General features: G+C 40.5%; 2 protein-coding genes and 1 pseudogene across 2 annotated transcripts; all 3 read right to left on the bottom strand.

Moving 5' to 3' along the window:
- Positions 1 to 306: 306 nt before the first annotated feature.
- Positions 307 to 11,192, bottom strand: LOC120575452 (annotated as a pseudogene).
- A 254-nt stretch (positions 11,193 to 11,446) lies between these two features.
- Positions 11,447 to 18,206, bottom strand: LOC120575448 (cytochrome P450 2K1-like). The gene is made up of 9 exons (XM_039826245.1): positions 17,915 to 18,206; positions 17,626 to 17,788; positions 17,401 to 17,550; positions 17,162 to 17,322; positions 15,310 to 15,489; positions 14,411 to 14,552; positions 14,122 to 14,306; positions 13,878 to 14,019; positions 11,447 to 12,741 (listed from the first exon to the last, which is right to left on the bottom strand). The coding sequence occupies exons 1-9, from the start codon at positions 18,107 to 18,109 to the stop codon at positions 12,554 to 12,556; spliced, it is 1,506 nt and encodes a 501-aa protein (XP_039682179.1). The 5' UTR covers positions 18,110 to 18,206; the 3' UTR covers positions 11,447 to 12,553.
- A 2,057-nt stretch (positions 18,207 to 20,263) lies between these two features.
- On the bottom strand, positions 20,264 to 25,784 carry LOC120575447 (cytochrome P450 2K1-like). Its single transcript, XM_039826243.1, has 9 exons — positions 25,521 to 25,784; positions 25,225 to 25,387; positions 24,802 to 24,951; positions 22,938 to 23,098; positions 22,465 to 22,644; positions 22,225 to 22,366; positions 21,307 to 21,491; positions 21,036 to 21,177; positions 20,264 to 20,939 (listed from the first exon to the last, which is right to left on the bottom strand). The coding sequence occupies exons 1-9, from the start codon at positions 25,728 to 25,730 to the stop codon at positions 20,725 to 20,727; spliced, it is 1,548 nt and encodes a 515-aa protein (XP_039682177.1). The 5' UTR covers positions 25,731 to 25,784; the 3' UTR covers positions 20,264 to 20,724.
- Between the last annotated feature and the right edge of the window lie 2,101 nt (positions 25,785 to 27,885).

Genomic DNA, 27,885 nt, shown 5'->3' with positions numbered 1-27,885 from the left:
GAGAGCCATCTTCAGATTTTCACAACCTTCACAATGGCAGAACAGAAGATAAATCTCCACCTTTGGTGTGTTTGGGTAAACAGATATCAAATAAAGTAGCTAAGCAGCTCCGGTACATCAGCCCAACCTATTTAAATTCCATATTCTGCCCCCACACGCACTGGCAAGTACTGACACACGTGTAAGTGTGGTGTATTGCAATAGTTAGCAAGAAGAAGCATTGGGGTTGACAGTTAACTGACCAAATCATAATTTACATATGTTTTCTACTTTTTGTCTTTTATGAAGCATCAGAACACATTGAAGAAGAGTTTGTCCACTTTTTATTTCTAGAAGGGAAAAAATAAAAAAGGTACCAAAATACCTAAAATATTGGTATATTAATGTAATTTTAGATGTACATGACACAGGCTATATCGAGAAGCAATTCTAAATTTATTCATAGTAATATGACATGTTTCTGCCATGTTCTGCAATATAAGAAATTAACAAAAATACAAAACCAAATACATCCATTTATGAAAATAATCAACAGTTGCCTAGAAGCCAGAATAAAGGCAAATGTAGCAATGTAGCATCTTTAGGATTTCCTCATTGGCGACTGATGGCACACAGCTCATGAGGTAATGGGGCGAGGATGAAGCCCACGGCTGGTGTCAGATCCAGTTCATCCTCTGTAACTCCAGGTGCAGGAGTGAAACGAAAGCGCTGGAGAAGGGTGGTGAAGAAGAGGAAGAGCTCCATCCTAGCCAGACTTTCCCCAAGACACACCCTGCGACCTGCAAGAATGAAAAGTTTCTGTGAGTTAAACTGAAACACATCTTTAAAAGTGTAATATATCTTTTTAAAGTTGTTGTACCTGCAGAAAAGGGCATGAAGGCATCTCTCCTGATAAATTTACCCTCCTTATCCAGGAAGTGGGAAGGGTTGAAGGTGTGTGGGCTCTCCCACTCGTTCTCATCATGCAGGACAGAAGTAAGAAGAGGAAACACAGTAGTCCCCTGAAGACAAAAGAAGAGAGCAAGGTGTATCATATAAATCTTGGAACAAAAGCAGTGAAAGATCCCACACTGTGGAAATTCCCTCGTTACAGCAGCTCAACTGCAACACAACAGAAAAAATACACATAAAAGAGAAATAGAAAAATAAGCAAAAGAGTAATAATAGTATGTTCACTATAAACATCTCTTTATACAGATATTCAGATGAATAAGAAATGACATATTGCACAGGTCATAGTAAGAGGTGACACAGGTTAACCTCTTACTCTTACTTAATAAATATACATAGTGCAGAATATTTTGAAAGTGTTGGCTCATATTAAAAAAAAAGAATCCTAACAAAAACAAATGTGTGGGTGCTGACCTCTTTGATAAAGTAGCCCTGGAAGGTGACGTCTCGGCTGGTTTTGTGAGGAATGGACATGGGGACAATGTTGGCCAGTCTCTGTGTCTCATGGATGACAGCATCAGTGTACGGCAGGTTCATCCTGTCCTCTACCCGGACCTGTCGGCTACCGACCACCCTGTTTAGCTCTGCCTGGACCTGGTCTGGACTCACATAAAATCAGATAAATATATGAGTCCATTTTATCCCAATTTTACAGTGAAAAAGCGGAATTTCACCAGATACGTATGAGGGTATGTTTTTGCACCTTGGAAATGAGGGTACTTGGCCATGAAAAGTAAACACCACTGAAGTGTATTTCCTGTAGTATCAGTCCCAGCTGCAAACAGATTCATCACACTGTCGACCAGGTTGTCATCATGATAGTGTGAATCCTTGATTTCAGACTCCTAGTATAACATACAAAAAAGAGGGATTCTATGCAATGAGTTAGCCAGTAATAAAAACAACATGAAGCTATTGAACAACCCCTGCAGCCTCAAGCAACATTATATTAAATTAAGGTAGTCATAAATGAGTTTTTAAAAACGGCTGAGTTTACATTTGTGGCTACTTTAATATCTGCCTGGGGGTAACACCTCATACTCGGAGTGGAGAATATGAGATGGGTCAGACGATATTCACTGTGCTTGCCTGGGAACAGACTGCTCGTATATTGACTGGAGGGACTTGTGTTCATTCCTCCCCATAACCTTCATAGCAGTCCGTACCAAACTAGCAAGCTTAGATTTTAACTGTACAGAGAGATTGCAATACCATGCTTACTTCCCATATCCAATCTCTAATACAGCCTGGTAGAATAACAACAATCTTTTCATGCACCCCATACACCCCAGTCTGCATAAAAAGTATAATCTCTGCTGTAAACAAGAACACAAACTTTCACCATGGGCCTTCCAGCTAAATGTGTTGTCCAAGTGAACGCCAAAGGAACTTGTAGGAGCTGACCTGACTGATCTATGAACCCCCCATTGATTCTAGGGTGGCTGTCTGTACACTAATTTATGTAGAATGTAACAATAACTGGTGAGCTGACACAACGATGTGAGGCACCTTGGCTGATTGATCTGGACTCTGAAAGGGTAATGTTGACCCTGACGTGATTGGTCACGTCAGGGTCAACATTACCCTTTAGGAAAAATACCACTTCATTATAATTTCGAATGGATCTAGTACAAAGCTGACCTCAGAGTACAGAAACCATTTTTCAAGGCATTTCTTCACAATCAAAGTTGAAGCCACAGGTCTATGATCATTATTTTCAGGAGGGCAAGGTTTTTTTGTAACTGGAATGATGGATTTTTTTCCACAGACCCCTGGACACCAGGGCGCGAAATTACGAAACCCACTATGGCCACGCCAAGCCCCGCCCTACGAAGCAGCTCGATTGATTGGGGCTAGGCATTTGACGTTGAGTGGTTAAGGTTAGGATAGCCGATTGGTCACCTGGCCAATAAATGCTATTGAAGGGCGGGTCTTGGCATGGCCATAGTGGGATTCGTAATATCGCCACCAGGGCACCATGCTGCCGTTAGCTCTTCTGCACAGGTCTTTAAGAAAAAAGCACAGATTTCTTTGTGCATACATGTCTAAAAATCATTAATATCAGACAAGGAGTGGATTCACTGGAGTTAGACAGCTCACCTCCACATGTAGCTTACGGCTCAGGAATGCATCAACAAAGCATCTGCACATCTCAGGGTTCTGAGTCTCCTTCAGGTCAGCTATTAAGCTTTTTATGTCCTCCCTGTTGGCCTCCACATTCTTCATCGCATCCCTCCAGTTTTTAAGAAAAGGGCCCAGCCAAGGAAACATGTTGTAGATCTGTAATGGAGCACAACACAAACAATCTAATGTATATATAAGATACACCTTTATTGCGACATTATGACAGCCATGAGATATTAAGCACCAGCTAGTTTCATACAATCAGGGTTTTTGTTTTACATTTGGTTGTTAAACATTAAATAAAAAAAAATTGAAAACACTTTGTTTTACGGGTTTGTAAATTCTGAATTGTGTTGTAATAATTTTCCACAGGATTTCTCAGAAACAACTATGAAAATTGGTTCTAATTGTAATTATAGGTATAATTTAAGGCAATAAAATGGAAGTGTTCAGTTGGTACCCTTTCAAAAAAATAATTCAAACTCATTTACATGCAAAAGTGTAAACATTTGTCTACAGGCAAATTATAAATAATGAATAATTATGAACAGAATGCAGTTTCCAATAAACAAATATTGACTTAAGGAAAGAAATTAATTCATTTAAGTTATCAAATATTTAATGTGACTACAACAGCAATACAATTTAACTATTAAACTTAGATTAAACAAGTCTGTCATATGCACAGCAGTGTAAAATGTCCTTGTAATCATCAGAAGTCCCTCAATCTGACATCACTCTATAGTACCAGGATGGATGCTGATCCAGTCAGATGGATGGTCTCGTTGTCTCTCTCCACCATAGCTTGGAAGACAAGGTCTTTGTATTCAAACCGCTTTCCAAACATGATAGCTGATATAATATTTGAAGTTGCGTTATTAACTGGTCAGGGTGCTGAAGGCTTTACCTCAGAGAAAAAGAGTTAGACAGTAAGTGTAAGGGAATGCTGTCTAAACCTGTGCAGTGTTTTAAGGTATAATGTTACCCTTATGTTTCTCAAATTCTTCAATCAGGTAGCGACATTCCTCAATGATCTTCTCTTCACTAATCCTTTTGCCCATCCCAAATTCTCTCAGTGTAGTTAGAGCAAAACGTCTCATTTCTTTCCACGAGTCACCATTGGTAAATAGTATACCTGGAAACAAAAGTCATTGTCTGTTCTTTAGAGTAGGGCAGAAAGGAAGTTACAAAAAAAGCTCAAATCCATTCTTACCATTTCCTTTGTTGAAATCATGGAATATGGGAGTGACCTCTCGGTCTCCAAACTCCTCAGCATGGTTGACCAGAGCCTGTTTGACTGTCCTGTATCCTGCCAGGACCACCACCTTCTTCGGTCCAAAGTAGACTGTGAACACTGGTCCATATTTTTTGGACAGCTAAAAAGATGGAGGAAGGGAAAAGTGCAACTCACAGTCCTATATAAGGAATGGAATGGAATTCACTGACCAATACAAACATAATAAACAAAGAACCATACTGTTTAAGACAGACATTACTCACATCAACAAGGGATGTGTCGAGTTTATTGAGATCCACCTGAAGCAAGTTACCAAGCAGGGGAAGAGGATAAGGTCCTGGAGGCTCCCTCTGGTCTTTGGAGCTGAAGCTGGAGTTAAAAAGGTGGAGGACCAGCAGGCCCACAATGGCCACCAACAGGGAGACTGCAGTGGAGGACTGGAAAAGATCTTCCAACATGACTGTACTTCACCTGGAGCGATTGAGGCCATAAACTCAATATAAAAATGTTTAAAGTACGGTAATAAATGAAGTGAGAAGCAGAGTCATTTTCCCATAGACTGAGTTCCTTTTGCAACCAGGGGAGTCTCCCACTGCTGTAAATTTGTGAGAATACAGGTTTAAGGCACTTCCGCATTGGCTTTACTTTTCAGGCCCACAAGCCTTGTCCATTATTATTATATAGTCTATGAGCCAAAACTGTGTATAAAATTACCCGGATGACGGGCACTCTTCCGCTCTGTGCGGCCCATAGAGCAGGCGCACTAGAGACTTCCGCAGGCTGAGCCGGCTACTACTGGTTTAGAGTCATACGCTCATTTCCATATCAGTGACATCATTTGCAATTAAGAGCTCTAACAACTCGGGGAAAATCCTGGGAACTCGTAAATGAGAATTGTTGGGGATTTACCTCCTCTGTGTCCCCTCTTTTGGGACAGTGTGTCTGACTCCAATAACCAATGTTTCCTCTATGTTGATTTTACCGTGGCGGCCCGTCATCACTCGCAAAGTCATGGCAACCAAATAAACAAGAGGGCGAGTGCTACTTGTAACTCAATCTTAGGCAAAGTGACAAACAGCGACGAAAGCCGTGACATGAAATCTGCACTCACGTGGGTCCTGTGAAATATGACAGCTACAGTTTATTGGAAAATAGCATTGTGGACACTGCATTTGATGAATTTACTGTTTATCAGACCCCAGATGAAATGAGAAGCTAAAGTTTGCGAACGCTGCGGTCCCTCTGCCTTTGATGCTGTACAGTATTCCTCCGACACGCTGCATTAACGTTACGGTTTTAAAACCCTTTTCCAGGTTAGTGGGGGTGCATACCGCTCAAAACCAACATGAAAAACGTAGCTAGTAATGTTCACTCAGCGTTTTGTTTTGTCGTTAATCACCGGTTTCAGGTAACGACACCCTATGGTACCGTCTATTTGCTGGATGGTTTCAAGGTAACGGTTGGTAGACGTTATTGTTCATAATTTGGCACAATGTTTCTGACCGTAGTAGTTGTCATAGTGACTGAAAGTGTGATGTGAGATGCTAAAAAGAAACTTCACGCTGTTTTCAGTTACTTTTTGAGGTTCAACAACCCCCCCCAAAAAAAACACTGTATATATCCCCATGCATTAATTAAATTGGTATTACATTGATCCTAAGCAAGAGAAAAATAAGACGATAAGATAAAGTCAAACACATTTGTTTAATCAGTCAAACATCGGAGTTACAATACACAGATCTGTGGGATCACAAAGCATGCAGAGATAAGTTTCCCTAGCCTGGATGCCAGCCGAACTTAGCCCCGCCCACAAAATTCGAGGTCGGGAAGTTCGGTCTGGAGTCGCTCCATTGAGAAGAAATTATTGCCCGAACAGGATCTGTTCGGACCAATCAGATTGTCGGACAGATGATCAACAGTAACAGAATCAACCACGTCACCAAAGAACGCTTGGGTTGAATTTGTTGAGATGTGTAGATTCCACCATCGCGTCTGTTACAGAAGATATCGACAGCGCATTCATTTTAAAATCCTCAGCGGAGGAGCCTCAACAACTGCCCGAAAGCATGGTAGCGTTATATGGTGGAGCGAGATGGAGAGAGACTGAAGAGAGAGAGCGTTATATGGTGGAGCGAGATGGAGAGAGACTGAAGAGAGAGAGCGTTACATGGTGGAGAGAGATAGAGAGAGACTGAAGAGAGGGAGCATTATATGGTGGAGAGAGATAGAGAGAGACTGAAGAGAGGGAGCGCCCAGCGGCGCTAGAACAAAGCCGTGAATCAGAGAAATAAAACGTGTTTTCGCCGATTCATCTCTAGAAATGCGACTGTAGCAAGCATGTCACTATCACTAACGTTATCCACATTTATATTTACACGCAACAAATGATATATCCAGCTTCAAAAAGGTCTAAAAGTCGGAAGTTAGAACGAATGCATTGTGCAGAGTGGTTGCTATGGAGACGATACACAGTGTTGAGTTCTGTTGACAGCTGAGTTGAGTTCCGTTGCTCTGATTGGTTGTATGTCTATCCAATGAATGCAGAGGCATTTTTTTTCCTGGTTCGGTTGGAACACGCCCCACGGTTTCAGACTCATATTCTGACTAGAATCTGAGTATGACCACGTCAGGCTAAAGTTTCCCTAGCAACAGAAAAAAATCCAGAGCCAGTCCACATATCTCTAGACCAGGGGTCACCAACCTTTTTGAAACTGAGAGCTACTATCAATATTCAATTTTCAGTTTTAGAACAGGCCTGAGGGCTACTCATGTGGTCCTTGGGGGCTACCTGGAGCCCGCGGGCACCGTGTGGGTGACCCCTGCTCTAGACTGTCAGACCTTGTGAGCCCCGATCTACTTTTCCCCTGATCTCTTATACTTTCTTTCTTGAGGCCCCTTCTTTTTCTCCCGCACAGGGACTGTTATCTTCACACAACACATGCCAGGGTTGGGGCCACTGTATTATGTCTCGTCCTCATTTGCACTCGAAGCAAAGAGATACATTCTGTTCCTGTTTCATTTGTTATTATTACTCAATGTAGGCCTACTCTGCTCGTGACTCATGACCTGTAACTACTCTATAGTTATGGCTTGAGCTAAACCTTCTGTGCGTCAGTTTCCTTTGTTCGGGGAATGCAGATGTGCCTTGCCCAGAGAACTTGTAACCACCATCTCTATGACAGCACACAACTCTGTGCAATAAGCATACACCAAAACACACTTGGTCTCTTATGGAAACCTTTTACATTCTTATTATATTTATCTGCAAAAAGTAAGTAACATTATTCTACAGAATGTGTTGCAGGTCCTACTGTCTCCTGGACGTCACCTGACTTCTTTGAAAAACATTTTCAGTGACAGTCACTGCAGTGACAAAATCCAGCTGGGCAGACGGGGAGGCCAACCTGTGCTAACTAAAGGAAAAAGCGTCACTATTTGTGCGTTGCATTTGAATATAAGGGCGGGAAAGTCGCACCAGGATGCACGACCGGTACAAGTCCGCAGTTGTCCACGAACGCTGAGAGCAGAAAGTACGTCAAAGCATCCTGAACGGGTGAAGTGGGACTCCGTTGCCTGCTTGTCGGTTAACGGTTAATGAGGGTCGGCCACCCAGGGCTTTTGGTTTCAACCTGTTTGGTATTTTAAAGTTGCCTCAGCCACCTCTTTGGGAGGGGCAATAATGAGTCCCCACCTCCTTTTATAAAGGTTGCACCAATTCCACTAATCTCACCCTTAGGTGAGAATAAGAAGGGTAAACCAGTCAATCACGGGGCGCCTGACTAGCTCACATGGTAGTGCATGCGCACCATGTACAGAGGCTCAGTCCTCGCCGCAGCGGCTTCAGGTTCAATTCCGACCTGGGGCCCTTTGCTGCATGTCATTCCCCCTATCTCGCCCTTTTCATGTCTAAGCTGTTCTATCAAATAAAGGTCTAAAATGCCACACACAAAAAAATCAAAAATAAATAAATAAAATCACAGATCTAATCAAGCCGTCAGTCATGATTAAACAATTCACTGCAAGATATGGAAAATACAGACAGGAAATTCCAAGAATGGAGTGAGAAAAACAAGGCTATGCAAAAGGCCTTTGAGTAATGGAGGATATAGTATCAGTTAAACTTAAAACATGTTTACAGCTTTGTCCTTAGGAGACAAACACAAAGCTGCACATATTTTATGTGGAAGGTACACTTAAGTTAGTACCACAGTGTAAATGTTGTGCTGTCAATAACTTATAATTTTAAAAGAAGCAAAAGTCTAATTAATTTTCATGTTAGGGATTAGCTTATTTCAATTCATGTTAATTAATTAAGTAATACAGAAAACTGTCCTAAAAGAGTATAGCCTACCGATAAGAGTGCGCTTTTAGACGTGTACTTCAGATTGTACCAAAGTTTAATTTGTTGAAGATTTCTCACAACAGTTTTCACATTGAACTCAATCTCACAGGTTTTTACTTCCAAATCCACCTTTTAGACGGAGAGCCATCTTTAGATTTTCACAACCTTCATAGCCGCCTGACTTAAAGCTCTACCTTGGTTGTGTTTCGGTAAACAGAGAGAAACGCTACGCAGCTATATTCTAACCCCACAGACACAATACTGACACGCATCGTGTTTATGCAAACAGAATCGTCGTTTCTTCATTTCTTGAAAAAATAATCTGGGTTGCAATGACCCCCAACCTGAAGGCTACTAAACGGCAGCCTGTGAAAAATAACCATGTGCTAAATACAAGGTAGCAAGCAAGCAGAAGCATTAAACCACCTACACATGATTCTAGGTAAAACCGCAAGATAGAGCGCAAAGCCCAGTTCAGGCACTTCAGAGACAACGCGCAGGTGTTCATCACTTCTGGCTACCTCCTTCGGTGTTTCTCAATTCGTGTCAGTGAGTAGGCTACATTAAGGCTTCGTTTAGACTGAAACGATCTCAAGAGAAGACGCAAAATTGGCGTTGCGTTCTCAATCTTTATTCCGCGTTTATACGAGACTTTTGGGGGAAATCTGGTGACGCAAATGTGCGAAATTCGATGTAGTATGTACGTCAGGCTGCTAGGTGGCACTGCCACACAACACCACCTAGTGCCCTATATTTAGAGGGTACTAACAAAGAACTTCTAATATATCAAGAAGTTCCACTCCCTCGTTACTTCCGGGTTCTGAACTGGTTGCAGTTCCACCAGAGTTCCATATAGGGGGCGCTCACAGGCCAGTGCAGAATGAATGGGGCTCTATGGAGCTATACCCATTGTTCTATATCTATGGCTATACCCCTCAAAACCCAATTTTCTCAGGATATAATTTTTTGTCTAGTAATTTGAATGTTGCATTCGAAAGGGGAGGCTAAGAAAATACACACTGCTGTGTGTTAGATTTTTTTAAAGTCGCTTTTTTGTTCTAAAAAGCCTTTTAAAATGTCAATGACGTCATACACATATACGGCCAGAGATACTGCTTTACGGCAAGCTCTGAGTCGCTTCCTTTGTTCTCATGAGGCATGACAACACAGCTAACAGGTAAGGCTCACCCTGTTAATACATGTGCTAGAAAGAGGTTTGCTAATGTTTTAAAGACCACACCGAAATATTCACTCTGATATTCAGGCTCTGCTTCGGATGCCGTCAAGCGGGATCTCCGATCGTAATCACTCCTTCACTGACCAATCAGCATTCATTAGCAGAATGCTAGCGTGTTATGGGCTACAACGACTCACCCTGTAAGAAATCAAAAGGACATAAGTACTCATTCATTCAACTTTCGACCTATAACCCATGTTGAACTTGCAAAAACTACAATCAAATCTGAGGTTTCTCAACGACAATCAGGCGAAAAAGACAAATTTTGCCGTCTAGCTCCATAGAGTCCCATTCATTTTGCACTGGACCGCGATCACCCCCAGTGGAACTCTGGTGGAACTGCAACCAAAATCCGGTACAATGGGGCTGGATAGGGAGTGGAATGGCTTTCCGTAGACCGGCTTTGGTACTAACCAAAGAATTTCTTTGGTACTAAGACAAAAGGAACGCACCATTAGTTCGCGCGCCTGCGTAGAACCTTCCTGCTACTTCTCTCCTTAGTAGCGCGAAACCAAAATATGTAGAAGTGAAAAACAAAAGCTTGTCTGGAAAGACGAGGAGGTGGAGTTGCATGTTGGTCTGATGATGACCAGCACAGTCGACCGTGATAATTAAGCCACAGCACCCACGGGAGCACTACCAGTATCCTGAGCCTCGCAGCCCTTCAGCCGCTGATTGAGAGCGAGAGGCAGCGGGCAGAGGAGGGTCTGCTTCAGCCTCCTCTGCCCGCTGTCTCTCGCTCTTTCTCTTCATCCGAAACGTTGTAGCCTACTCTGGCAGCTGGCTCAAATAAATAGCCTACATATGGTCATCGAACTATAACAACCTTATCAACATTGTCGAAATCATTTAAATATTGAGCCATTATATTGAAAATCTTTTAGATAACTTTCTGCAGCCTACTCCGTAACAACGGACTACATGGACGCCTTTTTCTCGTCTATCTCCACACCGCTGTCTTCAGACTTTTGCTTTGTTAGCTACCCTTTAGACGGTAACGCGACGGTGGAGCGTTTTTAAGATTTCCACTCTGGAGGGTGGTTTCACTTTTTGCGTTGTTAAGCCCCAAACGCCGTTGCTGTATAAATGAAAGATTAAATATTTTTTCGTTTTCACCCAGAAAACGAGCGTCATCGTGTAAACAGATGTAACGTTAGTGCACTGTGTACGTACTCACCTGTGTTGCGTAACGTTAGAGCGTAGTCTCTCAAAATCAAAATACGTACGTTATGAACTAACAGGAAATTACTCTTCTTCGTTTTCTTTTAAATGGTAAATTGCAATCGGGCGGAGGTTTACCCATTGGTTTACCGTGTACCCCTTATATACTGTCTATGGTTTACCCATGCTGTCTATGGTTTACCCAAGATCATGTGGTTTTAGAGTTGTCAGTCAACTGACCAAATCATAATTAAAAATGTGTTTAAATATATTTTCCCTTTATTAAATAGGCTACTTAAAATTACTTCTAGGCCACTTTTGTGAAGCCTCAGAAAACATTGGAAATAGGCCTACTTTAAGTTCTAAAGTCTAGAAGGACAAACACAGATTCCAATTATATTGGTATGTGCAAAAGTACTTTATTATAATTTTAGACATACATGAGGCATCAGCTATACGAAGAAGCAAGTCTAAAAAGGTATTCATAATATGATTTCTGCCATTTTCTGCAATATAAGAAATTAAACCCTTGACGAATTTTAACCTAAAAAACCAAATACATCCATTTGTAAAGAAAATAATCAACAGTGTCCTAAGCAGGGACATCTTCTGGCTGCTTAGTATGTTATGCATCATGCAACATATCCTCATACAAAAGTTATATGATATTTAAGAAAAGTTATGCACAATTTTTTATGAGTTATTCCAATATAATAACCTATTAAGGCAACAAAACTACTTGGTTTAGGAAAAGATCGTGGTTTGGGTTAAAATAAGTAGCCTAGCGTTTGTACGTGGCGTTAGTAAAGTCCATCAGTTACTTAACAAAAGTCAGTTAAAATAAGACTATCCACACTATGGTTTCATTTTCAAACAGCATATTGAAACAAAAACAATCTCCGTCCACACAAGCGTTTAGGCTCCGTATCAGAAATGATCTCTGTCCATGTTAACACATCTGAAAATGCATATCACATGACTAATTGCATACATTGGGCATGTGTAAACAGAAAACATATTGTCTAACGTTCCTCTGCGCTAGAAAAATCATGGATGTACAAGTTGAAATTGCAGAAAATACTTTGAAGAAAGAACAACCTTGGCAAAAAGAAAGACCAGGGCTTTATTTGCTTGGACCGACGACGAGGTGGAACCGTTACTGAAATGTATGTAAGCCTAACAAAATAAAAACATAATAGTGTGGATGTAGCCTAAGTCAGCAATGACTTGCTTTTACATGGTACACAAGCATCAGTCTGATGGGTGAAACTCCTGTGTTTGTTTGACCCATCCATCCACCCTGACCTCCTCCCTATGTGGGCTTTGTCGCTCTTTATACTACAGCACCTGACTAAATCCTGAGAGGCAGCTACGTCCTGGCTCACAATTACATTGGTTTTATATTAAATACAAACAGTAAATGAGAACAGCTTGCTGTGTGAGGGTGAGTAATATTCATGCCATTGGCTCATGTAGTTATAATGCCATGCTCCTCTCTTCCTCATTGGCGACTGACGGCACACAGCTCATGAGGTAATGGGGCGAGGATAAAGCCCACGGCTGGTGTCAGATCCAGTTCATCCTCTGTAACTCCAGGTGGAGGAGTGAAATGAAAGTGCTGGAGGAGGGCGGTGAAGAAGAGGAAGAGCTCCATCCTAGCCAGACTTTCCCCAAGACACACCCTGCGACCTGCGAGAACAAAAAGTTCTTTCTGTGAGTTAAACTGCAACACATCTTTAAAAGTGTAATATATCTCAGGTAAACATCTCAATAGAGGACTGGGAGAAGGCATGTCTTCACGCCCAAACCCAAACTATAAATACCAGATTTAAACTGTTGCAGTATAAGTGGTTGCTCAGGATCTATATTACTCCGGTTAAATTACATCATTTTAATCCTGAGATCCCTGATACATGTAGTAAGTGCACTGAAGGAATTGGCACTCTTAATCATTGTATGTGGGAATGCCGAAAACTCCAGGTATTCTGGAAAGAGGTTCTAGGGCTGACTTCTGAATTGACAGATATGGTTGTTCCCATCGAAGCTAAAATGTGTTTACGACACATATTCCCTGGAGATTTCCCAGTAAACGCTAAGAAACGCAAACTAATCAATTTCTGTTTGTTGCAAGCCAAACGTGTAATTTCCTTAACCTGGAAGGATACTCAGAGACCTGATTCTAGACAGTGGGTTAAGGAGATGTCTTGCAGTCTGGCACTAGAAAAATTGAGCTATATAGCAAGAGGGAAAGTTGAGGATTTTTAAAAGATATGGATGCCTTTCTTAAATTTTATGAACAACATGAATATCCATATGCCTGGAAACGGGTAAGCGCTGGAATTGTCAGCAATACCACTGCAGAATGGCTCGAATCTCGCACCACAGCTAGAGTACTGTAGTTATGAATCGGGGAAAGAATAGGATGGTGACCAAGCTTAATAACTCTGTTTTAAACCATCTTATTATTATTATTATCATTTATATTATCATCATCAGCAGCATTTTTATTGTTATGCCATTTTTTATTATTATCCCTTTGTTGGTTTCCATTTAATGTACTTAATGATGTGCCTTTTTATTTTTTATTTTTTATTTTTATATATATATATATATATATATATATTTTTTTTTTTTTTTGAATCTTATTTACTTACTTATTTATAGTCCTCTGAGACAATTGTTGGTTAAGGGAGGGAGGGAGGGTATTTTGTGACTGTTACGGTTTGTTTATTGTGCATTGTTTATTAATAACGACCGAAAACTCAATAAATAAAGTTTTGAAAAAAAAGAAAAAAGTGTAATATATCTTTTTAAAGTTGTTGTACCTGCAGAAAAGGGCATGAAGGCATCTCTCCTGATAAATTTACCCTCCTTATCCAGGAAGTGGGAAGGGTTGAAGGTGTGTGGGCTCTCCCACTCGTTCTCATCATGCAGGACAGAAGTAAGAAGAGGAAACACAGTAGTCCCCTGAAGACAAAAGAAGAGATCAAGGTTTATCATATAAAATCTTGGAACAAAAGCATTCAAAAAAAAAATTATCTTACAAAAACTAAATGTGTGGGTGCTGACCTCTTTGATAAAGTAGCCTTGGAAGGTGACGTCTCGGCTGGTTTTGTGAGGAATGGACATGGGGACAATGTTGGCCAGTCTCTGTGTCTCATGGATGACAGCATCAGTGTACGGCAGGTTCATCCTGTCCTCTACCCGGACCTGTCGGCTACCGACCACCCTGTTTAGCTCTGCCTGGACCTGGTCTGGACTCACATAAAATCAGATAAATATATGAGTCCATTTTATCCCAATTTTACACTGAAAAAGCGGAATTTCACCAGATACGTATGTGGGTATGTTTTTGTACCTTGGAAATGAGGGTACTTGGCCATGAAAAGTAAACACCACTGAAGTGTATTTCCTGTAGTATCAGTCCCAGCTGCAAACAGATTCATCACACTGTCGACCAGGTTGTCATCATGATAGTGTGAATCCTTGATTTCAGACTCCTAGTATAACATACAAAAAAGAGGGATTCTATGCACCTGTAGGTTTGTCTTGGACTCTTATGCTGAACACATATACAGTAGCTGCCTCCATAGTAGTAGTAGTAGTAGTAGTAGTAGTAGTAGTAGTAGTAGTAGTAGTAGTAGTAGTAGTAGTAGTAGTAATAATAATAATAAGTAAACAAAACAGCATATACTGTAACAAATGAAAACCAAAAATTACAAATATTGCACATTACACAGCCAGTGATAAGAACAACATGAAGCTATTGAACAACCCCTGCAGCCTCAAGCAACATTATATTAAATTAAGGTAGTCACAAATGAGTTTTTAAAAAACGGTTGAGTTTACATTTGTGGATGCTTTATTATCTGCCTGGGGGTAACACCTCATACTCGGAGTGGAGAATATGAGATGGGTCAGACGATATTCTCTGTGCTTGCCTGGGAACAGACTGCTCGTATACTGACTGGAGGGACTTGTGTTCATTCCTCCCCATAACCTTCATAGCAGTCCGTACCAAACTAGCAAGCTTAGATTTTAACTGTACAGAGAGATTGCAATACCATGCTTACTTCCCATATCAAATCTCTAATACAGCCTGGTAGAATAACAACAATCTTTTCATGCACCCTGTAAACAAGAACACAAACTTTCAACATGGGCCTTCCAGCTAAATGTGTTGTCCAAGTGAACGCTAATGTCTAAAAATCATTAATATCAGACAAGGAGTGGATTCACTGGAGTTAGACTGCTCACCTCCACATGTAGCTTACGGCTCAGGAATGCATCAACAAAGCATCTGCACATCTCTGGGTTCAGAGTCTCCTTCAGGTCAGCTATTAAGCTTTTTATTTCCCCCCTGTTGGCCTCCACATTCTTTATCGCATCCCTCCAGTTTTTAAGAAAAGGGCCCAGCCAAGGAAACATGTTGTACATCTGTAATGGAGCACAACACAAACAATCTAATATATATATATTAATAAGATATTATGACAGCCATGAGATCTTAAGCCCCAGCTGGTTTCATACAATCAGTGTTGTTGTTAAATATAAAAAAAAAATTGAAAACACTTTATTTTACGGGTTTGTAAATTCTGAATTGTGTTGTAATAATTTTCCACAGGATTTCTCAGAAACTACTATGAAAATTGGTCCTAATTGTAATTATAGGTATAATTTAAGGCAATAAAATGGAAGTGTTAATACAGTTTCAGAATACAGTTTCCAATAAACAAATATTGACTTAAGGAAATTCCTATTTTTTTCTTATTGTTAGTAACAAATTTCACTGTTTCAAATTACACATCTCAGGAAATTATAAATTAGGTAATTAAAACAATTAAGTAAATTAACAACCTGCAAATTTAAGTTATCAAATATTTAATGTGACTACAACATCAATACTGTTCAACTATTAAAGGCATACTATGCAGTTTCCATTTTTGTCAAACAGCAACCCCTACTTGTAATCAACGTTACCTTTGCTGCTTATTAGTTCTCGCCAACGAGTGAAAGCCTGACCGAGTAGGACTCTTGTCCAGTTCCTCACGCAGTCAGTTTCTCGTTTTCTTTTCCTTGACTCTTCCGACCGCGCTTTCTTTGTTTTTTTCGTCGACTCTGCCATGATTCACCTCTGAAATGTCTGCTAGTGTCTTCCAAAGGGGCTGCTTCTTATAGGTTGTTGATGTATGTGACGTTGTGCCGTAAGGCATGTCTCAAACCTGCATTGCTGGTTTTGCCCAAGGGGGTAAGCTTCGCTTCAGAACTCGAACCTCCTATGGCGCCATTTTGATGCTACAAAGAGATCACCTCCCGTTAGCATTCCACTGACTAGCATTCATTTTGACGTCACTTTGACAGCGAATAACTTTACATCTGAAGCGTTTAAAGACTATTTGTCCAATGTTTATTTCTAAAGAAACACGACAATGTATAAAAGGCTCCATTACCTTGTACCTCACGTTATGGCTCCGTAGCAGACGTTTTTGTAAAAATAGGCTAACGATTGGGTCACATAGTAGAGGAATTACCGTATAGTACAGGAGAAGCTCGCAGGCAGTTTCGACTTACATGAGCTGTTTAGGTTTAATTACTAATGTTAACTAGAATTTTAGTTAGCAATAATTAGCCTGTGCCCATGTTATCTCCTTACATATACCTACACTCTCCGTCTCTGCGAGATTGGGAATGATTGAGATTTCTCTTGGCACAGCTACCAGAAGACTTACAACTTTCAGACACGTTGCTCACGTCACATTTACACTGTCTCTCTCAGTTGGAGGCTGTGCAGTAAAGCTAGCGATCACCGGAAAAGTGCTTCTAATATCCTTCACTGGTCTCCAACCAGAGCAACGGGATCTGTTGGTCCATTCTTATATACTGTCTATGGTTTTGCCAGCGGCGTCCTCCCCCTTTGCTATCGGGATGATTTGCCCTACTACGACTTTGTTTACCATCGAAATTACTTCAAAGCTGTAATATTAAAATGTACAAATCTTGCATAGTGTGCCTTTAAAAGTTAGATTTAACAAGCCTGTCATATGCACAGCAGTGTAAAATGTCCTTGTAATCATCAGAAGTCCCTCAATCTGACATCACTCTATAGTACCAGGATGGATGCTGATCCAGTCAGATGGATGGTCTCGTTGTCTCTCTCCACCATAGCTTGGAAGACAGGGTCTTTGTATTCAAACCGCTTTCCAAACATGATAGCTGATATAATATTTGAAGTTGCGTTATTAACTGTCTGGGCGGCGTTGAAGGCTTTACCTGAGAGAAAAAGAGTTAGACAGTAAGTGTAAGGGAATGCTGTCTAAACCTGTGCAGTGTTTTAAGGTATAATGTTACCCTTATGTTTCTCAAATTCTTCAATCAGGTAGCGACATTCCTCAATGATCTTCTCTTCACTAATCCTTTTGCCCATCCCAAATTCTCTCAGTGTAGTTAGAGCAAAACGTCTCATTTCTTTCCACGAGTCACCATTGGTAAATAGTATACCTGGAAACAAAAGTCATTGTCTTCTTTAGAGTAGGGCAAAAGGAAGTTACAAAAAAAGCTCAAATCCATTCTTACCATTTCCTTTGTTGAAATCATGGAATATGGGAGTGACCTCTCGGTCTCCAAACTCCTCAGCATGGTTGACCAGAGCCTGTTTGACTGTCCTGTATCCTGCCAGGACCACCACCTTCTTCGGTCCAAAGTAGACTGTGAACACTGGTCCATATTTTTTGGACAGCTAAAAAGATGGAGGAAGGGAAAAGTGCAACTCACAGTCCTATATAAGAAATGGAATGGAATGGAATTCACTGACCAATACAAACATAAACATAGAACCACATTGTTTAAGACAGACATTACTCACATCAACAAGGGATGTGTCGAGTTTATTGAGATCCACCTGAAGCAAGTTACCAAGCAGGGGAAGAGGATAAGGTCCTGGAGGCTCCCTCTGGTCTTTGGAGCTGAAGCTGGAGTTAAAAAGGTGGAGGACCAGCAGGCCCACAATGGCCACCAACAGGGAGACTGCAGTGGAGGACTGGAAAAGATCTTCCAACATGATTGTACTTCACCTGGACCTCACTCCTTTGAGGAAACCTTTTCACTGAAAAGCTTCTTTCAAAGTGAAATGATACGTCTGGTTGTCACAACCAAGGCTTCTGGTTTCAACCTGTTTGAAATGTTGATGTTAACTCAGCAACCTCTCTGGGAGAGGCGGTAGAGAATCCCCACCTCCTTTTACAAAGGCTGCACCAATCACACTTATCTCACCTCAGGTGTAAATAAGCAGGTCAGCCAGCCAATTCAATATTTTATTAAATTGTCAGTCATGATTAAGCAATTCAACTGCAAGATCTGGACAAAGCAGGCAGGAAAATCGAAGAATAGAGCCAGAAAAACAAGAATATGCAAAAGGCTTTTGAGTCATGGAGGATATTTATATGTAAAAGATTAGAACCTGAAACCCTGTTTTATTGCTTTGTTCAAAAACACAAAGCTGACAGACTTCCTTATCCTGTGTGAATGTGCCACACCAAACAGACGTGGCGGGATAATTTCTATATCACATGATGTCCCCAGGTAATACTAGTCCCTCGCGAACATGGCTTAAGTTAAATTATGGTGTTGCAAAATGTGCATGTTGTGCTTATAATAATTGTAATATCAGATATCCAAAACGAGAAAAACATTCCAGATATACATACTCATTTTTGATAACTAAAATACATTTTGTCCAGTACAAATAATTAAAAATGCAATTTCAGATATCTACAATTAGAATTATGACTAGAAACAATGCAATTGCAGATATCCACAAATGTATTGTGGATATCTGTTTTCCATTTTGGATATCTAAAATAAAAATTAATACATTTAAATATATCTTAAATGTAATTACAAATAGTAGTGTGGTTTGATTACATGTTAAAATGGCTTACCATAGGCGCAGAGCAAAATGGACGAAATTTATATAGCGCTTTTCTAGTCTTAATGACTACTCGTAGCATTTTTACATAGTACAGGAACCATTCACTATTCATGTACATTCATACGCTGTGGCCCAGGCTGCCGTATAAGTGCATCAGATAAACATTCACACACATTTACACTCCGATGGTGCAGCATCGGGAGCAATTTGAGGTTCAGTGTCTTGCCCAAGGACACTTCGACATGGGACTGAGAGCAAGGAATCGAACCACCAACCTTACAATTGCTTGGCAACCACTCTACCACCTGAGCCACAGCCACCCATGTCTACACCGCTTCTGGTTACCTCCTTATCTTATTGGTTGTCCTTTACAAGGTCAGCGGCAACAAGGTCAAAACGAAAATAATTTGAACTTTGAGGGTAGAGCAGAGCTTTCTCCTGAATTTCTCCACCACTCTCACCATAGGAAAACAATAGCAAAGGCCAGCAAAGAGCGGTTTTACCCCGGTTCATGTGAATAGGTAACTTTATTGTTGACGGTCAACTGACCAAATCATAATTTAAAAGCAGATTAAATATATTTTACCGTTTACCTTTTTTGTTTGTTTTGGAGCCACACCATAACGTTATGCCACATGAAGTTTGTAAAATAAAATAAAACGCCACCTACAATTATGACAGAGAGAAATTCACTTCATATTATAAATCAACTAGTCTCTATCCATGACATTCCACTTCCGGTATCGCTCAGGTGCTGCCATAAATTCCGCCGGATCACACTCTTTTCGCCCAGATGTCCGTTACCTTACACTTTCTTTGTATTGGAACGTTTAACTCCTGTCGATTTATGAGGACTATGGTTAACTGCTCAAGACTATCACACATTCACACACATTTTTTGTTGAGCCTCACAGGTGCACTCTCTCTCTCGCGCATATATATAAGTCAAGACATTCTATGGTGTTACATGCCAACAATCATCTTTCTAACATAAACACGAACTGGGCTGCAATTGCTGATGGCCAACCTAAAGACTGTTGGTATTAAACTGCAGTCTGTCCCAAGGAACCATTTGCTAAATACAAGTTAGCAAGGAAAAGTTAGCAGTCAACTGACCAAATCATGATTTAAAAGCAGTTTAAATATATTCTCCTTTATTAAATCATTACAAATTCAAATTGCTTCTACTTTTTGTCTTTTATGAAACATCAGAAAACATTTTAAACAGTGTGTCCAGTATTTCATTAAGTATTAAGGGAAAAAACATAGGTAGGCCTACCAAAATTGATATATAAATGTAGTTTATTGTAGTTTTAGATGTACATGAGGTATCAGCCATCAAGAAGCAGGTCTAAATTTAATTAATTTTAGAATGTAATATGGCATGATTTCTGCCATTTTCTGCAAAGTAAGAAATTAAACCCTTGACAAATTACGACCTACAAAACCAAATACATCTATTTGTGAAAACAATCAACAGTGGCCTAGTTGGAAAAGTCCATATAAATTCCTACAACTTGTTTAAACTAATGTGTACAATTTCCCAAAAAAAACATCTATAGTCTCCAACTGTGTGTGACTACATTTATTTATCTCATTACAATTTCAAGTAATTTCATGCTAAGTGACTGAAATAAACTGTCCCCTGACGGTATTCTTGAGGATGGGACATCTGCAGGTTGCTCAGTATGTTGTGGCCTTAGTGAGGGTGAATAAAACAATATTCATGCCATTGGCACAGGCAGTTATAATGCCATGCTCCAGCTCTCTTCCTCATTGCGACTGACAGCACACAGCTCATGAGGTGAAGGGGCGAGGATAAAGCCCACAGCTGGTGTCAGATCCAGTTCATCCTCTGTAACTCCAGGTGGAGGAGTGAAACGAAAGCGCTGGAGGAGGGCGGTGAAGAAGAGGAAGAGCTCCATCTTAGCCAGACTTTCCCCAAGACACACCCTGCGACCTGCGAGAATGAAGAGATCTGTAGTTAATCTGGATCATGCTGTGTAAAATATCTCAGTAATATCTAAAAAACGAAAACTCAACAAAGTTGATGTACCTGCAGAAAAGGGCATGAAGGCATCTCTCCTGATGAATTTACCCTCCTTATCCAGGAAGTGGGAAGGGTTGAAGGTGTGTGGGCTCTCCCACTCGTTCTCATCATGCAGGACAGAAGTAAGAAGAGGAAACACAGTAGTCCCCTGAAGACAAAAGAAGAGAGCAAGGTGTATCATATAAAGTTACATATACAAGTTTTTTTTTGAGGTGGATGAACATTTCCTGCAATAATATTTGTTGTGAATAAGTACTGAAACATCTGAGCACCTGACCTCTTTGATAAAGTAGCCCTGGAAGGTGACGTCTCGGCTGGTTTTGTGAGGAATGGACATGGGGACAATGTTGGCCAGTCTCTGTGTCTCATGGATTACAGCATCAGTGTATGGCAGGCTCATCCTGTCCTCTACCCGGACCTGTCGGCTACCGACCACCCTGCTCAGCTCCTCCTGGACCTGATCTGAACACATAAAATTATAAATTGATATTCTTTGTCTGCATTCATTTTAACACGAGTAGACTATCAGAGTCTGCAGCCATGCAAAGCTGTACCTTTGGCTGATGGTAACGTCATTAACAAAGTGTTGGACAAAAGTTAAGGGATCGCCAAAATGAATCAAATTCATCCTGAGGGGGGGCATGTCATGACAATTAGTCATTGAGACATTTCACCCCAAACCACCAATGTCCATCTCATGGTGGCTGTCAAGGAAAACTCTGTAAAAGACATTGGTGGTGGTGTACTATCTAAGCGACAAACCGACAGACAGCATGGCTTTAACATTTTTTTTAATTATTATTATTATTAGTCTTTGGGCATTTCTGCTTTTGAGAGAGAGGTATGACATGCAACAAGCATACCAATTGAACACAGGTTATATGGCATGCACTGTAACCACTCAGCTATCAAGATGCTCCAGTGTCTATGTGATTATTAACCAGCTGTACATTTCAGCTTTGTTCAAACTCAAACATGCAAAATATTCTGTAATCTAGACAAACGGAGACTGATATGTCCCAAAACTAGCATGAAAACTGAGCCACAACAAAAAGCAGACATATGATTTTAAATGTAAAAGAAGAAAAAAAAGAGGTGGCACACCATCGGAGCACTCAGTGTCTGTACAGCTTCACATTTCCTTAAAATGCCATTGCTGACAGGAGAGATTAACTGGCCTCATCCCTCTCCTTACCTTGTATACGTGGATATTTAGCCATAAGCAGCAAACTCCATCTCAGTGTAGTCGCTGTGGTATCAGTACCAGCAGCAAACAGGTTTGTTACTGTAAATATCAAGTTCTTCTCATTGTAGTGAGTGTCCATAACTGAAGATTCCTAAAAGTAAAAACACCCACATATCATTATAAAAAATAGACATGTGCAACATTGCTGTTCTGTTTGTTCAATGAAAAACACAAAAGATGTTGTCTTACCTCTTCCTTCTGCTTCCGATTAAGAAAACAGTCCACAAGGCCCCTGCAGATCTGAGGGTTTAGTGTCTCTTTCAGATGCCTGATTAAATCTTTGACATCTCTGATGGACATTTCAACATTTTTTAATATCAGCTGCCGGTTTTTTATCCAACCAACCAGCCTGGGAAACATGTTGTAAAGCTGTGATGTAACAGTGAAAATAAAAAAAGATTATTGAAAACAATGTACACACACAATAACAACAACTGAGTAGATTTCTCTGATTAAAAACCAATAGCAGAAAATACTCTTCTGTTTAACTATAGATATGTATATGAATCTACTGCTATAGAATAATGATGCAGTTTACCATTCTACACAATTACTCAATAACAGCTTTCATTTAGTCCTAGATCATGCATTTGTCAGTTACCATTGCATGTGTGTAATCTCCTTAAAACAGCAGCAATTTAAAAGGCAAATATGTAGCCCACCTGGATTTGTGGAGAGCCGGTAACACGTATGGTCTCGTTGGCTCTTCTCACCATGTTTTTGAATCGGGGGTCACTGTAGTCAAACCTGCTTCCATACACGATAGAGGAGATGATATTGGATGTTGCATAATTCACCGGGCATGCTGTATCAAATGGTTTTCCTGTAAAATGCCAGTGAGAAATAATTGAATTATTAAGATGTAGAAGGTTCAGTAGGTAACTTTTATAAAAAAAAAAAACTTTTTGTCATATTTGCTCACTATATCCTGACAGTAGTACATTAGACAAATAATGTGTTATATCACTCCTACATGATCAGCTGTTCCATGGCATTCACTTGTCAGTAGTCAGTCAGATTCAGCTGTTTCATTGTTAGTTAAACCAATCAGAATCAGCCATGTATCACAAGCCAATCACAGCATGACATCCTGTTTTAAATCTGGTCTCCCCTCTGCGGTTGTCAGTTGTCGTTTCAGGAATAGAGTGCGTCCCGCCTCCTCCCCTTCAACCACCGGTCGTCTCACCCAAGTACTCCAGGTGTCGTCTGCTACTTGGCACTCTCGATTGGTTCCTGTGCACCTTCTTCACCACCTCCAGTGTCTGGACTCCATCGGGGGGATATGTCTGGGTTTCACTACCCCTTTATAACATATGGATTTGATGGAATCTAATCTCCAGAGACTTTGCACATTTCATATTTTGTCTGTACAATTAATATGTTCATATTTGCAAGGAAGTCTCTCCTGATTGAAATGGCATTTGCAAGTTTCTACCGCGCCTAAAGATTTAACAACCAATCAGAGACTACTCGTGAACAAATACGAATCAGTATTCTTCGTTGCCTATTTCTCGCCTCAAATGTTTTCAGAAACATATTTGAACTGTTTAGTTTTAAAATGAGAAAGGCTGTGACCAAGTCCAGCCAAAACCAAGCACCAACCAGAGGAAACTTTCTCATTTTACAGCTCAACAGTAGGCTACACGAAAATATGTTTCTGAAAACATTTTAGGCAATATAGGCAATGCAGTAACAGAATCTTGATTCACATTTTATTAGCGCTGCCTAATTTTCCAGTTTGACCGCAGTTCACAAACAGTCATACCTAGGTTTTTTTACAGCCACATGCACTGACATGCACATGCGTGCGGACTGGCTATCGGATAACAACACACACAGAGGGAGTGTGACTTTATATTCTTTGTTCAGGACGCCATTACTCCACTATGTCTTTACATAGCAGATTTTTTGCTGCTATGTTAATGTTCTGAATGTCGAGTACAGCCCATTTAAGTAGGCCTACAAAATGAGTAGTGGGCCTAGAAGTGCAGTCTTCCACTGGCTACAAAAAATTGTAAAATATGGATGATGATTTGAACACAGCTTAGCGAGAATAATAACTCAAATATAGCCTATATATGTATTACAGATATGTTAATATAGAAGAAAAAGGTGGATCCGTCCAATGTGTTGTTTAAATGATATAGAAAAGGAGTTCCAGTTTGTTTTCTACTGTCCTCTTTATTGTGAACAGCGCTTTGTTTAGTAAGATAAAAATAGCTATTGATTTTGTGAATATGGATGATGATCAAAGACTGAGATGGCTGTTTACATAGTAATAATTAGCCAGTTATCTTGACAAAGCCTGGGAGAAGAGAAAAATGGCTCTTTACCAAGATGATCTGTAGATATTTGTTTGCACCGTTTTCTTTCTCTTTTTTTTATTAGTTTTCTGTCATTCAGGTAGGCTATTTCTCCACATGATTTGTGTGAGACTGGAAGATGTCTGTTAAATAGTGGTGTCTTGTGAAACCATACGGGATGGGCTGAACAACAATATATATTATCACTTTGTTACCTCCATACCTTCATGCTTTGCAAACATTTGGATCAGATGGTGGCATTCCTCCAAGATTTTTTGCTCAGCGACTCTTTTGCCCATCCCAAAGTCCCTCAGGGTGGTGAGGGCAAAACGTCTCAGCTCTTTCCATGATTCTCCATTTGCAAAAAGAATTCCTTTTAAAAATGACATGCAAGTTAAATGTAATCTGTAGTCATGTATATAATAGATACAATACTCATTAGTAATACGCCTAAATAAAACAAAGTCGAAAATAAAAAGATTAAACATTGAAACAGATATAAAAAGTGTATTATCAAACAGGTGGCAAATACAATGTTATTTGTAGTTTTTCTTTTTCTCTATAACTGTTCATTTATATTATTTGGGTTTTTTGCTAATACGTAAACATACTGTATATTAAAGATTTTGTAAAAGGTAGGTCTTACCGTGACCTTGATTCGTATCATAAAAAATAGGGGAGACATATCTGTCTCCAAACTCATCTGCATAGCTGACCAGAGCCTCTTTGACTGCTTTGTATCCAGACAGAACAACCACTTTACTGGTTCCAAAGTACACCGTAAATACAGAGCCATGTTTCTTTGAAAGCTGGAAAAATACAAAAAAATGTAGACCAATTTGTCAGAGATATGAGGACACTTCTTATTGTAAATGGCTTTCAGATAAATTGCTACAAATGTGAGGAAATGGATTTTGTTTGGGATAAAAGTGCTTAACTTACCTCACAGAGGCTTTTGTAGGGTCTCTTGAGATCAAGCTGCAAAAGGTTGCCAAGCAGGGGAAGAGGCCTCGGCCCTGGGGGCTCCTTCCCCATTTCCTGGGAGGTGAAACTACTTGCAACAAGATAGAGGACGAGAAAGAGAGCAACAACCCCCAGTAAAGTGGTGGGACTAGAGAAAAGGAAGAAAACAAAATCCTCCAAAAGAGACATTTGTTCTTCTGTTGATGATCTTGCAGTTAAAACACAGTGCAGTAGTCAAACAAACATCCCCTAGCCTAGCTCCTGTCCTTTGAGCTGAGGTATATAGGGTTACTAATCATCTACCCGCCCCTTCTGAGCTCTGTGACACTGAGGTGAGCAACACAGTCTCAAAGGAGAGGCACACCTGACAGAAAAAAAGCAGGACTTGTCTTCTTCTTTTTCTTCCTTAGTGTTGCACTACTGCCATGAGGGTTCGTTAACGCCTACCGTGTCCAGTATGTCAGATTTGCCTCTCATTAGGAAGCTGACCAAGCATATTCCGCCTTGTACACTTTCAACAAACTCAAGTATGTTTTTTCGCGTACCCCCTATGTCACCTGGCGTTCACCTGGGGATACCTGTATTCCAGTTTGGGGATCCAATGAGATAGAAAAACAGGATTTTTATGTCACAAAGTGTAGCCAGGCAGCTAGTGTTTTCTTATTTGTACTGTGTATATAGCGTGGTGTTTTGCTTTTGGTTGTGTTTTTGCTTGCCTGGCACAGACGCTGAGGACTCCTCCTAGCACACCGATGCTGGATTGGCACGAGGACGGGCTCCAGCACACCCAGGGGCGTAGCACAAAATTCTGGGCCCTGTAGAAAGGCATTATCTATGGGCCCCTCCCCGCATCCACAGCTATTCATTCTAGCATCTTTTTGGGCCCTCCTCACATGAGGGCCCTGGGTACTCAGTCCACTTCCCCCACCAGTCTGAAAACAATATAAATACCATCTTAAAACTAAACCAAACGTCTCTGTGTGTGTATCAAGCCTGGGAATTTTTAAAGGAGCTAAAATGTCTATTTTGTGACATTGTGTAACCCGAACAAATGTAGGTCATCTGTATTGTAGGTTAAAAATTACTGACCTAAGTCAGGGTTCAAAGTTCTGCTGCAGACCACTTCACTGTCTCTTAGGTGGCTTTAGGGTCCTATATGTCTATGGTCTTCTCTCTCGCTGCATAACAGATAGAGATAACACATAAATAGTTTCTGTGAGGTGTTTCTTTAGATTGATGAGGAAGGAGCAAGAGGCTGGGTCCAATTGAAGATTAAACAAAAGGTTTAATAAACAACATGGTGAAAATGACATGACAAAACAATAAAACACAAGAACACTTAAACACTGCCAGCAGCGGACTGAATGACATGCTTCCACTTCAGGAATTACATCAATCAGTCCCGAAAGCAAAATTACGAATCCCACTATGGCCACACGAAGGCCCGCCCTACAAAGCAGCTCGATTGGTTGGGGTTAGGCATTTGACCGAAATCAGCTCAGTCTCACAATTATATTTCCTGCACCTGGGGGGGCGATTCTATGCCCCACGTGTATTAAACCCATTTCCATTGGCCCGTCGTTGGCATGGTGATGGGTTGGGCACATCTCATTGGCTTTCTTAATTTCCTTAGGTGAGGTGGCCATAACTCTAACATGCACTCTGGGGGTTTCTCCCGGATACAGATCAAAGACTACATGTATTCTAATCTAGTCTCAGCAGAGCAGGGGATGGCTTCAAGCCAGAGCCAAAAGTTTGCTTCCTGCTGTGGGACAAAAGTTTCTTTCTATATGTAAAGTGTGTGGTTTTGATCTAATCTACCTGGGAGAGACAAAGGGAGAATAAAAACAAAAGGGTCTGCTCTGACCTAATCTTCAGAGAGACAAGGGTGAGAATATAATTAGCAAGATATGGGGTTAGACCTCACCAGTTATTGCATTCAATCATATTTTCCTAACCCGACTGCAATGTGTACTGAATGCATCTGAACCAAAGGTACATCGTTTTCAAAACATCAGCATTGATTTTAACTTTTTAAAACCTAACAGAGACCACTAGGCTTTCTCAACAGAAGGAAGAGGGCTTTCATGGCAAGGGATCACGATAGGGTGACCAGATTTCCCGGAACTAAAACCAGGACACTTTGCACGTGACCGTAGTGCTCGTGCACGCACACGCTTTTTAACGTGAACGTGTGCCAGCCCAGGTCAGACATAGACACAGACAGATTAGACACAATTTTGCCAACAGCACACATAGGCCTACTGCTCACAACATAACGGGGTATCTAAGTTAATATTCATGAATGTTCTTGGTATGTATAGCCTACATATCTAAGAAATAA

This window comes from Perca fluviatilis, chromosome 15 (genome assembly GCF_010015445.1).
Source record: "Perca fluviatilis chromosome 15, GENO_Pfluv_1.0, whole genome shotgun sequence".
NCBI classification, from domain to species: Eukaryota; Metazoa; Chordata; class Actinopteri; order Perciformes; family Percidae; genus Perca; species Perca fluviatilis.
Note: the sequence above shows the minus strand (reverse complement) of the source record. Positions and strands in the feature narration are given on the sequence as shown.

Coding starts and splice junctions, on each gene's coding strand:
- LOC120575448 (XM_039826245.1), bottom strand. CDS start 18,109: ATGTTGGAAGATCTTTTCCAGTCCTCCACTGCAGTCTCCCTGTTGGTG. Junction 14,020..14,121: donor AAGGCTACTTTATCAAAGAG/GTCAGCACCCAC, acceptor TTTTGTCTTCAG/GGGACTACTGTGTTTCCTCT. Junction 12,742..13,877: donor CTTCATGCCCTTTTCTGCAG/GTACAACAACTT, acceptor TTGTTCTCGCAG/GTCGCAGGGTGTGTCTTGGG.
- LOC120575447 (XM_039826243.1), bottom strand. CDS start 25,730: ATGTCTCTTTTGGAGGATTTTGTTTTCTTCCTTTTCTCTAGTCCCACC. Junction 23,099..24,801: donor AATGTTTGCAAAGCATGAAG/GTATGGAGGTAA, acceptor GGCATTTTACAG/GAAAACCATTTGATACAGCA. Junction 21,492..22,224: donor TAAATATCCACGTATACAAG/GTAAGGAGAGGG, acceptor TTATGTGTTCAG/ATCAGGTCCAGGAGGAGCTG.